Source organism: Saimiri boliviensis, chromosome 6 (genome assembly GCF_048565385.1).
Source record: "Saimiri boliviensis isolate mSaiBol1 chromosome 6, mSaiBol1.pri, whole genome shotgun sequence".
Classification (NCBI taxonomy): Eukaryota; Metazoa; Chordata; class Mammalia; order Primates; family Cebidae; genus Saimiri; species Saimiri boliviensis.
Genome location: NC_133454.1, coordinates 132,902,059 through 132,915,365, shown reverse-complemented (window position 1 = coordinate 132,915,365; position 13,307 = coordinate 132,902,059). Strand labels below are relative to the sequence as shown.

The following is a 13,307-nucleotide window of genomic DNA, read 5'->3' as shown; positions in this document are numbered from 1 at the left end:
AGGGGGAAGTGGACATTGGTGGGTGGGTAGGAGTGATGACTGTGTGAGTACTGGGAGTCACTGAGGAGGTGGAGAAAGGTGGAATGTGAGTGGAAAGTGTGGTCTGAAGGTGTGGTGGGGTTGGATGGGTTGTGGTGGTCTTGAAGGATGTTGCAGTCATAGGACCAGTGGAAGAGATGGGTCTGCTCCCCGTAGGTGGCGAGGGTGTGGTGAAGGGTGTGGGGGGTCTGCTGCTAGTAGCTGAGGTGGTGGTGGCAACATGGGTGCCGGTTCCTCTACTGGTGGTCCTTGGAGTAACGGTGGTGGAAGAAGTTGGGGTGGTTTCAGGATGGTGTGTGGAGGAAGCCTGTGAGTGGAGGGATATAGAGATTGTGGCTGTGCTGAATGAGCTGTGTGCTTGGCTGGTCCCACTGGTGGTGGATGTCATTGGTGAGGCTGTGTGTGTGGATCCTGTGGCTCTAACTGATGTCTGTGGAGGCATGGTGCTTGTGGGGATTGAGTGGATAGTGGACATTGGTTGGTGTGTAGGAGTGATGACTGTGTGAGTACTGGGAGTCACTGAGGAGGTGGAGAAAGGTGGAACATGAGTGGAAAGTGTGGTCTGAGCGTGTGGTGGGGTTGGATGGGTTGTGGTCTTGAAGGATGTTGCAATCATAGGACCAGTGGAAGAGATGGGTCTGCTCCCCGTAGGTGAGGAGTGTGTGGTGAAGGTTGTGGGTGGTCTGCTGCCGGTGGCCAAGGTGGTGGTGGCCACAGGGATGCCAGTTCCTCTACTGGTTGTCTTGGGAGTAATGGTGGTGGAAGAAGTTGGGGTGGTTTCAGGACGGTGTGTGGAAGAAGCCTGTGAGTGGAGGGATGTAGAGATTGTGGCTGTGCTGAATGAGCTGTGGGCATGGCTGGTCCCACTGGTTGTGGCCGTGATTGGTGGGGCTGTGTGTATGGTCCCTGTGACCTTGACTGTTGTGGGTACTGGCACGGTGCCTGTCGGGGTTGAGTGGATTGAGGGGGAAGTGGATATCGGTGGGTGGGTAGGATTGATGACTGTGTGAGTACTTGGAGTCACTGAAGAGGTGGAGAAAGGTGGAACATGAGCGGAAAGTGTGGTCTGAGGGTGTGGTGGGGTTGGATGGGTTGTGGTGGTCATGAAGGATGTTGCAGTCATAGGACGAGTGGAAGAGATGGGTCTGCTCCCCGTAGGTGGGGAGTGTGTGGTAAAGGGTGTGGGTGGTCTGCTGCTGGTGGCTGAGGTGCTGGTGGCCACAGGGGTGCCAGTTCCTCTACTGGTGGTCTTCGGAGTACCCGTGGTGGAAGAAATTGGGGTGGTTTCAGGATGGTGTGTGGAGGTAGTGAGTGAGTGGAGGGATGTAGAGGTTGTGGCTGTGCTGAATGAGCTGTGGGCGTGGCTGGTCCTGGTGATGGTGGCCGTCATTGATGGGGATATGTGCATGGATACTGTGGCTTTGACTGTTGTGGGTACAGGTACGGTGCCTGTGGGTGTTGAGTGGATGGAGGGGGAAGTGGACATTGGTGGGTGTGTAGGGGTGATGACTGTGTGAGTACTGGGAGTCACTGAGGAGGTGGAGAAAGGAGGAACATGAGTGGAAAGTGTGGTCTGATGGTGTGGTGGGGTTGGATGTGTAGTTGTGGTCTTGAAGGATGTTGTAGTCATAGGACCAGTGGAAGAGATGGGTCTGCTCCCCGTAGGTGGGGAGTGTGTGGTGAAGGTTGTGGGTGGTCTGCTGCCGGTGGCTGAGGTGGTGGTTGCCACAGGGGTGCCAGTTCCTCTACTGGTGGTCTTGGGAGTAATGGTGGTGGAAGAAGTTGGGGTGGTTTCAGGATGGTGTGTGGAGGAAGCGTGTGAGTGGAGGGATGTTGAGGTTGTGGCTGTGCTGAATGAGCTGTGTGCTTGGCTGGTCCCACTGGTGGTGGCTGTCATTGGTGGGGCTGTGTGTGTGGTCCCTGTGACCTTGACCGTTGTGGGTACTGGCACGGTGCCTGTGGGGGTTGAGTGGATGGAGGAGGAAGTGGATATTGGTGGGTGAGTAGGAGTGATGATCTTGTGTGTACTTGGGGTCACTGAAGAGGTGGAGAAAGGTGGAACGTGAGTGGAAAGTGTGGTCTGAAGGTGTGGTGGGGTTTGATGTGTAGTTGTGGTCTTGAAGGATGTTGAAGTCATAGGACCCGTGGAAGAGACGGGTCTGCTTCCTGTAGGTTGGGAGTGTGTGGTGAAGGTTGTGGGTGGTCTGCTGCTGCTGGCCAGGGTGGTGGTGGCCACAGGGGTGCCAGTTCCTCTACTGGTGGTCTTGGGAGTAACGGTGGTTGTAGGAGTTGGGGTGGTTTCAGGATAGTGTATGGAGGAAGCCTGTGAGTGGAGGGATATAGAGGTTGTGGCTGTGCTGAATGAGCTGCGCGTTTGGCTGGTCCCACTGGTGGTGGCTGTCATTGGTGGGGCTGTGTGTGTGGATCCTGTGGCTCTGACCGATGTCTGTGGAGGCATGGTGCCTGTGGGGATTGAGTGGATGGAGGGGGAAGTGGACATTGGCGGGTGAGTAGGGGTGATGACTGTGTGAGTACTGGGAGTCACTGAGGAGGTAGAGAAAGGTGGAACGTGAGTGGGAAGTATGGTCTGTGGGTGTGCTGGGGTTGGATGTGTAGTCGTGGTGTTGAAGGATGTTGCACTCATAGGACCAGTGGAAGAGATGGGTCTGCTTCCTGTAGGTGGGGAGTGTGTGGTGAAAGGTGTGGGTGGCTCGCTGCTGGTGGCCAAGGTGGTGGTAGCCACAGGGGTGCCAGTTCCTCTGCTGGTGGTCTTGGGAGTAATGGTGGTGGAAGAAGTTGGGGTGGTTTCAGGATGGTGTGTGGAGGAAGCGTGTGAGTGGAGGGATGTAGAGATTGTGGCTGTGCTGAATGAGCTGTGGGCGTGGCTGGTCCCACTGGTGGTGGCCGTAATTGGTGGGGCTGTGTGTGTTGTCCCTGTGACCTTGACCGTTGTGGGTACTGCCACAGTGCCTGTGGGGGTTGAGTGGATGGATGTGGAAGTGGATGTCGGTCGGTGGGTAGGAGTGATGACCGTGTGAGTACTGGGAGTCACTGAAGAGGTGGAGAAAGGTGGAACGTGAGTGGAAAGTGTGGTGTGAGGGTGTGGTGGGGTTGGATGGGTTGTGGTGGTCTTGAAGGATGTTGCAGTCATAGGACCAGTGGAAGAGATGGGTCTGCTTCCTGTAGGTGGGGAGTGTGTGGTGAAGGGTGTGGGTGGTCTGCTGCCGGTGGCAGAGGTGGTGGTGGCCACAGGGGTGCCAGTTCCTCTACCGGTGGTCTTGGGAGTAATGGTGGTGGAAGAAGTTGGGGTGATTTCAGGATGGTGTGTAGATGAAGCGTGTGAGTGGAAGGATGTCGAGGTTGGGGCTGTGCTGAATGAGCTTTGTGCTTGGCTGGTCCCATGGGTGGTGGCTGTCATTGGTGGGGCTGTGTGTGTGGATACTGTGGCTTTGACTGTTGTGGATACTGGTATGGTGCCTGCCAGGGTTGAGTGAATGGAGTGGGAAGTGGATATCTGTGGGTGGGTAGGAGTGATGACTGTGTGAGGACTGGGAGTCACTGAGGAGGTGGAGAAAGGTGGAACGTGAGTGGAAAGTGTGGTCTGAGGGTGTGGTGTGGTTGGATGGGTTGTGGTGGTCTTGAAGGATGTTGCAGTCATAGGATGAGTGGAAGAGATGGGTCTGCTCCCCGTAGGTGGGGAGTGTGTGGTGAAGGGTGTGGGTGGTCTGCTGCTGCTGGCCAGGGTGGTGGTGGCCACAGGGGTGCCAGTGCCTCTACTGGTGGTCTTGGGAGTAACGGTGGTTGTAGGAGTTGGGGTGGTTTCAGGATAGTGTGTGGAGGAAGCCTGTGAGTGAAGGGATGTAGAGCTTGTGGCTGTGCTGAATGAGCTGTGGGCATGGCTGGTCCCACTGGTGGTGGCCATGATTGGTGGGGCTGTGTGTGTGGTCCCTGTGACCTTGACCGTTGTGGGTACTGCCACAGTGCCTGTGGGGGTTGAGTGGATGGATGTGGAAGTGGATGTCGGTTGGTGGGTAGGAGTGATGACCGTGTGAGTACTGGGAGTCACTGAAGAGGTGGAGAAAGGTGGAACGTGAGTGGAACGTGTGGTCTGAGGGTGTGGTGGGGTTGGATGGGTTGTGGTGGTCTTGAAGGATGTTGCAGTCATAGGACCAGTGGAAGAGATGGGTCTGCTCCCTGTAGGTGGGGAGTGTGTGGTGAAGGGTGTGGGTGGTCTGCTGCTGGTGGCCGAGGTGCTGGTGGCCACAGGGGTGCCAGTTCCTGTACTGGTGGTCTTGGGAGTAATGGTGGTGGAAGAAGTTGGGGTGGTTTCAGGATAGTGTGTGGAGGTCGCAAGTGAGTGGAGGGATGTAGAGGTTGTGGCTGTGCTGAATGAGCTGTGTGCTTGGCTGGTCCCATGGGTGGTGGCCGTCATTGTTGAGGCTGTGTGTGTGGATACTGTGGCTTTGACTGTTGTGGATACTGGTATGGTGCCTGTCAGGGTTGAGTGAATGGAGTGGGAAGTGGATATCTGTGGGTGAGTAGGAGTGATGACCGTGTGAGTACTTGGAGTCACTGAGGAGGTGGAGAAAGGTGGAACTTGAGTGGAAAGTGTGGTCTGAGGGTGTGGTGTGGTTGGATGGGTTGTGGTGGTCTTGAAGGATGTTGCAGTCATAGGACCAGTGGAAGAGATGGGTCTGCTCCCCGTAGGTGGGGAGTGTGTGGTGAAGGGTGTGGGTGGTCTGCTGCTGGTGGTCGAGGTGGTGGTGGCCACAGGGGCGCCAGTGCCTCTACTGGTGGTCTTGGGTGTACTGGCAGTTGCAGGAGTTGGGGTGGTTTCAGGATAGTGCGTGGATGAAGCCTGTGAGTGGAGAGATATAGAGGCTGTGGCTGTGCTGAATGAGCTGTGGGTGTGGCTGGTCCCACTGGTGGTGGCCGTCATTGGTGGGGCTGTGTGTGTGGATCCTGTGGCTCTGACCGATGTCTGTGGAGGCACGGTGCCTGTGGGAATTGAGTGGGTGGAGGGGGAAGTGGACATTGGTGGGTGGGTAGGAGTGATGAATGTGTGCGTTCTGGGAGTCACTGAGGAGGTGGAGAAAGGTGGAACGTGAGTGGAACGTGTGGTCTGAGGGTGTGGTGGGGTTGAATGTGTAGTCGTGGTCTTGAAGGATGTTGCAATCATAGGACCAGTGGAAGAGACAGGTCTGCTCCCCGTAGGTGGAGATTGTGTGGTAAAGGGTGTGGGTGGCCTGCTTATGGTGGCCGAGGTGCTGTGGGCCACAGGGGTGCTGGTTCCTGTACCAGTGGGCTTTGGAGTACTGGTGGTGGTAGGAGGTGGTGTGGTTTCAGGATAGTGTGTGGAGGAAGCCTGTGAGTGGAGGGATGTAGAGGTTGTGGCTGTGCTGAATGAGCTGTGTGCTTGGCTGGTCCCAGTGGTGGTGGCTATGATTGGTGGGGCTGTGTGTGTGGTCCCTGTGACCTGGACTGTTGTGGGTACTGGCACGGTGCCTGTGGGTGTTGAGTGGATGGAGGGGGAAGTGGATATGGGTGGATGGGTAGGAGTGATGATCTTTTGTGTACTGGGAGTCACTGAGGAGGTGGAGAAGGTTGGAACATGAGTGGGAAGTGTGGTCTGAGGGTGTGGTGGGGTTGGATGCGTAGCAGTGGTCTTGAAGGATGCTGTGATCGTAGGGCCGGTGGAAGAGGCGGGACTGCCTCCCATAGCTGTGGAGTGTGTGGTGTGTGACGTTTGTGGCGTTGTGTCTTCTGTAGTTCTTGTGTGCGTTGTCTTCTCCGTGGCTGTGGGCCTCGTGGGCTGTTCTGGTCGTGGAGTGGTTGGGCCTGTGGTGCTGGCTGCAGTTGGACGTGGGCCTGTTGTCGGAGTGGCCATTGTGCCTGGCAGTTCCTGATGGGTGGACTTTGCTGTGGGAATTGGTGAAGCTGTCATCATTCTTGTCTTTGTTTCTGTACCCTCACCTCTGCTGGCCTGTGTCTTTATCCCTGTGACGTTTCCTGGCCTGTCTCCTTCTCTGGTCCTGTGAAGTGGCCCCTCCTGAGCCCTCCAGCTTGCCCGTGTCTCCGCCTCACCTGGACCTGCTCCGTGTCCTGCTCTCAGCTCAGCGTCATCACCCTCAGTGCAGCCTCTGCTCTGGGACTGCAGCCCGGGCCCCACTTGCTTTCACCCTGGCTCCCTGTAGCTCTGGTGGTGGCCCCTGCCCTCCTGCACCTTTACTCTGCAGGTCTGCCTCTGTGGGTGCTGGTATCCCTCCCTCGCCTCCGGCTCTAGCCTGCACACTGGCGCTGCCTCCCCCTTGCCCTCTGGGAAGTATGGGGTCTCCCTTCTGGCTGAATCACTGAATGCAAGCTGGAGGTGGGACTGGGAGCCTTCAGGAGCGCTGGCTTCCCATGGCACCATGACTTACCCAGCGTGGGGCTTGTCCCTGATGTTGCTGGTGTTGCCGTGGTTCGTGTCGTGGACTGAGCTGTGGACTTTGTGGCTGGGCTGATGGTGGATGCTGTGGCCTGGGTCGTGGACTGGGTCACAGTGGGTTTTGTGGCTGTCGACCTCAGCGTGGCTGTGGGGGTCTGCCCTGATATGGCTTGAGGGGTGACGGCCGTGGTTGGTCTCAGTGGTTCTGCAGAGGACAGCCGCCCGGAACACCCCCTTGCTTCAGATCTGCATCTCCGAGGCTCATGTCCCAGCCCCTGCCCTGTGCCTGGGGCCCCTGGCCTGCTCTCCGGGACTCAGCCTGCCTTTGTTAGGTATTCCCGCCGTCTACTGGCTGTGGTGGCCAGGGCCGGGCAGTGACCACACGCTCATGGGGCTGTGGCTGCCCCATGCCCACCCCTGCTCAGCTTAGCGGACTGCTTCCTCTCCACTCTGGGGTCCCTGGGTGGTGGATGGGGTCCTGCTTGTTGTTGGGGGGCAGGCTGCCCGGCAGAGGCCATGCAGGTCCCACAGGATTTCCAGTGACCGCATCTGGCAGTACAGAATGGCCCCACGAAGTGAGCAGAAAAAAATCCCTGGTTTGTCTCCCAAGCATAGGAAATTCTGCCCTGAAAATCTGCTTAGCTGGGAGGCAGGGCCACATGTGCACCCACCCCAGAGGCCTGCCGAGGACCCCTGCAGTCGCCCTTCCCACGGGCTCAGCCGGAGGCTCCTTACCTCCCGAGGAGGCCGTAGGCTTGGAGGGTGTGAGTGTGGCTGGAAGGAGGGGTGTCTGGGTGGGGCCGGCAGTGGTGCTTTTGGAGCTCAGCGAGGGTCCAGTGGAGCTGAGGAGCCTGATGGTGGTGGCGGTTCCCGTCGTGGGCCAGACTTGTGTGGGCCGTGAGCCTGAGTGGGGCAGACCCGCTATCAGGGCTGCAGGGCCCCAGCGCATCTTTGGGGAGCAGCCTCCCTGCAGCCTGCTGGGCCTTGAAGCCGGGGAGCCCCACAAGGGCCAATGTGCTGGGCACGCGGTTCAGGGCTGGCCTGTGGCCTCTGAGTGCAGCGTGGTTCCTGGCCAGGCCTTCTCCATGGCCGGGGTCACCACTGTGTGCTCACCTGTGGGTCCAGCCAGGGCCATGGGGACCGGGCTGGCTGCTTGGCTGTGGGCTGAGCTCCCCCCGCCACCCCCGCTCTGATTGCCAGGTTAGACCCGGGAAGGGCGAAGTGCTCCCTGCCCCCTCCCTGCTTCCCACCCTGCAGGTTTGTCCAGGGAGCCAGGGGGAGCCCAGGAAAGGGCCTGCATCACCTTGGCACCTAGTGTGCGTGCAATCACCTGTGGTGGGCGGCTGCGGCGTGCTGGGCGGCGCTGCAAGAAGAGGGGGTCAGCTCCTTGTGGCACTGTCGGGCCTCCGGGAGCTCCGAGGGCCCGAGTCAGAGATGCTCGCCAAGGCCGGGGGGAGGGGCTGGGAGGGGCTGGGAGCACCCTCTTCCCCGCTCCCCCCTTCCCTTTCCCCTTCCCAGGACGATTCCCACTCTCTACCCCAGGCACCCTGCAGGCCTGCTGAGGGTAAGGGGAGCTGGGGGAGGAGGGGACGGGAGGGCCCCGTTGGGTTCAATGCTGTCTGCTCCATGGGCTGGTGCTGCCTGAGTCTCTGGGAGTCTCAGCACCCCCAGAGGCCAGGGTTCCAGGCAGTAGAGTCCCAGAGCTGACGTAAAGGCTCCCAGCCCCAGGGCCCTCTGCCTTGTTGTGAGGTGTGGACATGCTTCCTGCCTGTGTGCAGGGCAGGGCTTCTCAGGGCAGCAGAATGGACTTACCGCATGGCATGCACGCCCCCTCCTCGTGGTCAAAGTACTCGTCCTGGGAGCAGTTGTAGCAGCCTAGGGTGGAGAACGGCCAGGCTCCGTGTGACCTGCGGCCAGCCAGGCCCACCTGTGTCCTTCCCTTCTCTCTGCCTTTTTTGTTTGTTTTGAGACGGAGTCTCGCTCTGTCACCCAGGCTGGAGTGCAGTGGCGTGATCTCAGCTCACTGCAGCCTCCGCCTCCTGGGTTCGAGTGATCCTCCTGCCTCAGCCTCCCGAGTAGCGGGGATTACAGGCGCGTGCCATGATGCCCAGCTAATTTTTGTACTTCTAGTAGTGCTGGGGCTTTGCCGTGTTGGCCAGGCAGGTCTTGAACTCCTGACCTCACGTGATCTGCCCGCCTCGGCCTCCCAGAGTACTGGGATGACAGTTCCACCCCTCGCACCCTGCTCTAAGCCACCCCTTTCGCGCCAGCCTCCCTCAGGCTTTGGCTCCTCACCCCTGCTCATCACTCAGGGTGGGGGCTTCAGAGCTGTTTTCCAGTCCCTGCCTCCTCCTGGACCTCAGACACCAGCCCCTCTCCTGTGCTCCATGGGCCCTGGACGTGCTGCCCGAGGCAGGGGCCCTGCACTGCCCTCCTGTGCCCAGCACATCTGCCCATGCCCGTCTGGATGGCTCCAGACACCACCTTCCTCCTCGAGTGCGTGGGCCAGCGCCTGTGAATCCCAGGACTGTCCACGCTCAACCTCTGCCTTGGGGCAGCCACAGGCCTCAGAGACCCCTGCATCCCGGCCACACCCCACCCCACACCCCTCTGTACCCCACACCCCTCTGCAGCCCCGTGCCCCTCTCTCGATTGCTCTGCCCACTGCCCTGGCTTTCTCAAGGGCCCTGGCAGGTCCTCTGGACACCCTCCTGGCTCCCCCTCCTCACCCACACATCGGCCTTCCACCAAGGGCCCCAGCCCCCCTGTGTGGCACACGGAAGCCTGTGGCTCGCCCACCCCAGCCTTCCTCCCCCCACTGTGTGGCGGGTGCCTCAGCCGACACTGGGTCTGCCTCCTTGGGCCCCGCTCCCTGGCTGGGACGGAAGCTCCAGGGTGCAGGACTGTGACTTGCGTAAGGCCAGGTCCCCTGGAACCGGCCTGGAGGACAGAGGTGCTCCGGACGCATCTGCTGAGCCAGTGAATGACTGCGGGTGTGTGCAGATGACTGCATGAGGGGAGGGCCGTGCGGGAGCGAACGCGCGTGTGAAGGAGTGTGCGTGGGTGAATGCGAAGGAACGTGCGGATGGAAATGTGTGAATGAGCGACCGTGTTTGAACACGAATGAGTGAGTGTGAATGAGTGAATGGGTCCCCTGTGCATCCGTGTTGCCTCCCCGCCACTTGGCACCTTCGACGTTGCTGCCCGGGACGCTCTGTGGCTGGCCGGGGCAGAGGCAGGGCTGGTAGTGCCACGTGCAGTTGGCCTCCTCCGTGAACTGGTACTGGCCGTGGCCGTCCTGTGCGTGGCTGTTGTAGAAGCCGCAGTAGATGGCTGCGAGGAAGGCAGCTGTCAGCTGGCGGGGTTCCCAGCCCCGGCCCTGACCCGGTGGTTCCCCGGGCGTGCGTGGAACCTGAGCGTGGGTGGGGAAGGCCTGGGCCCTGTTGGTGAAGCCTCCCGTGGGCAGCTGGGGGCTGGGGGAGGTCCAGGGGGGCCCTTCAGGGCCCAGTCTGGCTCCTGTCCAGGGAGAGGGGCCCGTGGGCGAGGGCAGCCCTGCGCCGGGCCTCAGTGGTGCTGGGTGGCCGGGGTCACAGCAGGCCGTGGGTGGTGCGGTCACTCACGGCAGAAGGCCGGGGTCCTCCAGTCCACGCACACGCCCTTGTCCAGGCAGGCTTGGGCGTAGGCGGCCACGGCGTCGCACAGACACTCACAGTCTCCGCCGCTGTCACACCCGCACGCGTCTCGCACGCAGGCCTCGTAGTAGGGCAGGTGGTACACCTGTGGGGTGTGCGCCCGACAGCGTCTGGCCAAGGGGGACGGCTGGGCACCAGGCTTTGCTGCCTGAGGGACCCTCGGTGTGGGGAGGCCGGAGTGTGGTGGCAAGGGCGCTGGCACTGGGTGAGCGGCACCACGTGGACCTCAGCCCCGACTCCGGCCGCCAGCCGCCCTCCCAAAGCCGACAGCACCTCGAAGGCCTGACCTGAGCATGTGCCCTGAGACCCCCCGATCCGGACCAAGGTGCTGCAGACCACGGCCACCGCGGCCCCACCCAGGGTGTCCACTCCCCCTACACCGCGCTCCGGTTCAGCAGCGAGGGCCAGGCTGTTCCGCTGCCAGGTGCCCCAGCCTCTTAGTTCCTGCTGCCCCTCGCCCTCCACCCCCATCCTCCCGCTCCCCCAGCTGCGCACCGGGTCGGGAAGTGTGTCCTGACCACCAGCTCCCGAGCAGGGGGCCCAGCCGGCAGCACCGCCCCAGGGGGCTCATGGCACTGGTCTGGGGGTGCTACTTGCATTTGGTGGGCAGAGGCCGGGGGTGCCGCTAAACTGCTGCCGTGTACACTTGGCCCCCACACCAGGCCCCTGAGCTCAGGCAGAGCGTCTGGAGCTCTCTGCGCCCAGCCCTGGCAGGGCTGGGATCCCATGGAGGGAGACCCTTGAGCCAGGACAGGGTCTGGCCCCCACCCCCGCCCCTGCTGGGCATCTGTGCAGCCCGTGCCCGGCGCCCACCTTGCTGTGGCAGGTGGCGAAGGTCTGGCTGTTGATGACGCTGCACTTGCGCTCGGCCCAGGAGCGCCGGAAGGCGTTGAGGCTGCAGGGGTCCGCCACGAAGCTCACGTCCCCGCACAGCGGGCTCTCCTTCCACGAGTTCACAAACTCCAGCTCGCTGGACGCCACGTACCGGCTGCGCGTCTCGAAGTCGTCTTTCATGTTCCCGTTGAAGTTGCCGCACAGGCCGCAGATGGCGTCCTGCAGGCAGTGGCGTCAGGCTGGGCCCCAGGCCTGCGGCACCGTCTCCACCCCAGTGTCGGGGCGGAGGGGTGGGGCCTGGGCGGGCGCCGAGCCCCGCGGTACCTGAGAGGCTCGGGCGATCCTGATGAGGATGCTCATGTGCCTGTTCCAGACGAGCGTCAGGTTGTACCTGCCGGGGACGCCGACGTCCACGGCAAGGCTCAGCGCGTCCGGCCTCACCCGGAGCTGCACGTGGGGCTCCTCCCCGGAGATTGTGTAGTTTCTGTCGGCCAGCACAACGGACAGGCCCTGTGGGGGACACGTCATGGGGCTGCCTGTGTCTGCCCTGCCCCCCGGCACAGCCGTGCTGGACCAAGCACGGAGGCAGAGCTGCCCGGGTCTGTTATGGCCACGCATAAGGGCGCCTGCTGAGAGCCAGCTCGGGGCAGAAGGGAGGCAGGGCTGAGGGCTGAAGCTCGGGCTTCCTGGAGAATCCCTCCCTCCCCTCTGCCTGGGAGACACTCTGCAGCCCCTGAAACCTGGTGGGAGACAAGACCCCTGGTCCTGAGTCTGGCCACGGAGCGGAGGCAGGCACCCCTCAAGGAGAGGCAGGTAGGGGGCTGCCCTTGGGGGCCGGACTGGGGGCTCCCGTGGGCAGGGTCCAGCTTCATGGCAGGGCCCCCACCGCCCCTCTTGCCCTGCCGGAGTCTGCCGGCCGCTCACCCCCAGGAAGAGCTTGATGGCCCGAGAGCAGGTGACCCCAGCCTTCCCACAGACCACGTTCTCCGTCAGGATCTTGAAGGTGGGCTGGGAGTCGTTGGCACCACAGCCATCCTGCAGGGAGAGGGCGCTAAGGCGGAGCCCTGGGGCTGTGCTGTGCCGCTGGGTCCCCGCGCCCCCCCGCCCCCAGCCCGAGCCGGGTGGTTACCGTGGCCAGGATGTACTCGCAGCTGCCGTCAAAGACAAAGCGCTGGCCATCGAAGGTGACGATGTGGCCCTCCCCGTAGAGGGTGCAGGTGGCTGGACAGTGGGTGGCCTGCTGGCAGGCCCACCTTCCCCTCGAGCAGGTGCTGTGGAGGCGGCAGGTGTGGGTGGTGGGCCCGAGGCCCTCCTGCCGTACTGGGTGTGGTCCCTGGAGAGGCCAGGCTGCACCTCTGGACGCCCCCGCCTACGGGACAGCCAGCCCCACCTCGGACGGCCCCGCCTGCCCCACACGGCCCCAGGAGCCCAGAGCGTCCGGAGCAAGGCTGTGTCTCACCAGGTCCTGCAGTCGGTGTGGAGCTCAGCTCCCCCAGGGTAGGAGACCCCCGAGAACTCACACGGGCACTCCTCAGGGGGCACACACTGCCCGTCAGCATTCTCGTAGAGGCCCTTGGCGCAGACACAGCCAGGCTCACACTTGGTGGGCACCTGCAGGGAGGCAGGTCAGCGGCCCCTGGGCCCCTCCAAGACCGCCCGGCGTGCCTCCCAGGCGCTCTCCTCGAATACACCCTTGCTCTGCAGCGTTTGTGGGCAGCTGGGCTTCCTCCCTTCGCAAAGCTTCCCCCACCTTGAGGAAGGTCCCAGGCCCCTGTGCACACGGCTGGGCTGCTGTACCCACCTCCATAGTGGCAGCCCACCCTCCCCAAGCTGGCACTGGCCCACTGTCCTCCAGCCTCCAGCTGCCTGGCCACGGGGCCGCTCCCGCCTCCCCCCTGGCCTCAGGCACCTGCCGCAGGGGCAGGGTGAGGCCAGGTCTCCGGGGTTTTGTGGAAACCCTCTCACGGCCCAGCTGGTCCGGGCGTTGGGCCCCATCCTACGTGACCCTTACGCAGGCAACCCCGGTGGCCAGCATCTGGCACGTGGGGGCACAGGCCGCCCCAAACTCATTCTCGGAGGACTGGCTGCAGGACTCGAAGGTCTTGGGGGTTGGACAGGAGGCTGCGGGGAGAGGGGCCGGTCAGGACGCTCAGAGAAAGTGGGGCCCTCATGGTCCCAGCCTGCAGCCCACGCTGCCTTACGTACCCAGAAACATTTGTGGCCGCTGTGGGCAACTCAGCCGCCCATTGGTGCAGTAGCTGTAAGAGAGAGGCTGCGTGATCCCGCGGCCCGGCGGGGACCCCCGCCCAGCCCCG

The 13,307-nt window shown here is 62.2% G+C and overlaps 1 protein-coding gene across 1 annotated transcript in view; it reads right to left on the bottom strand.

Moving 5' to 3' along the window:
- MUC6 (mucin 6, oligomeric mucus/gel-forming) overlaps positions 1 to 13,307 on the bottom strand; it is a 31,344-nt gene that overhangs the window by 8,081 nt on the left and 9,956 nt on the right. The window contains 13 exon segments of the mRNA XM_074401941.1: positions 6,449 to 6,671; positions 7,202 to 7,369; positions 7,797 to 7,829; positions 8,279 to 8,341; positions 9,656 to 9,799; positions 10,087 to 10,243; positions 10,972 to 11,211; positions 11,317 to 11,502; positions 11,917 to 12,027; positions 12,122 to 12,263; positions 12,452 to 12,603; positions 13,004 to 13,113; positions 13,198 to 13,250. Of these exon segments, the coding sequence (XP_074258042.1) occupies positions 6,449 to 6,671; positions 7,202 to 7,369; positions 7,797 to 7,829; positions 8,279 to 8,341; positions 9,656 to 9,799; positions 10,087 to 10,243; positions 10,972 to 11,211; positions 11,317 to 11,502; positions 11,917 to 12,027; positions 12,122 to 12,263; positions 12,452 to 12,603; positions 13,004 to 13,113; positions 13,198 to 13,250 (1,782 nt within the window).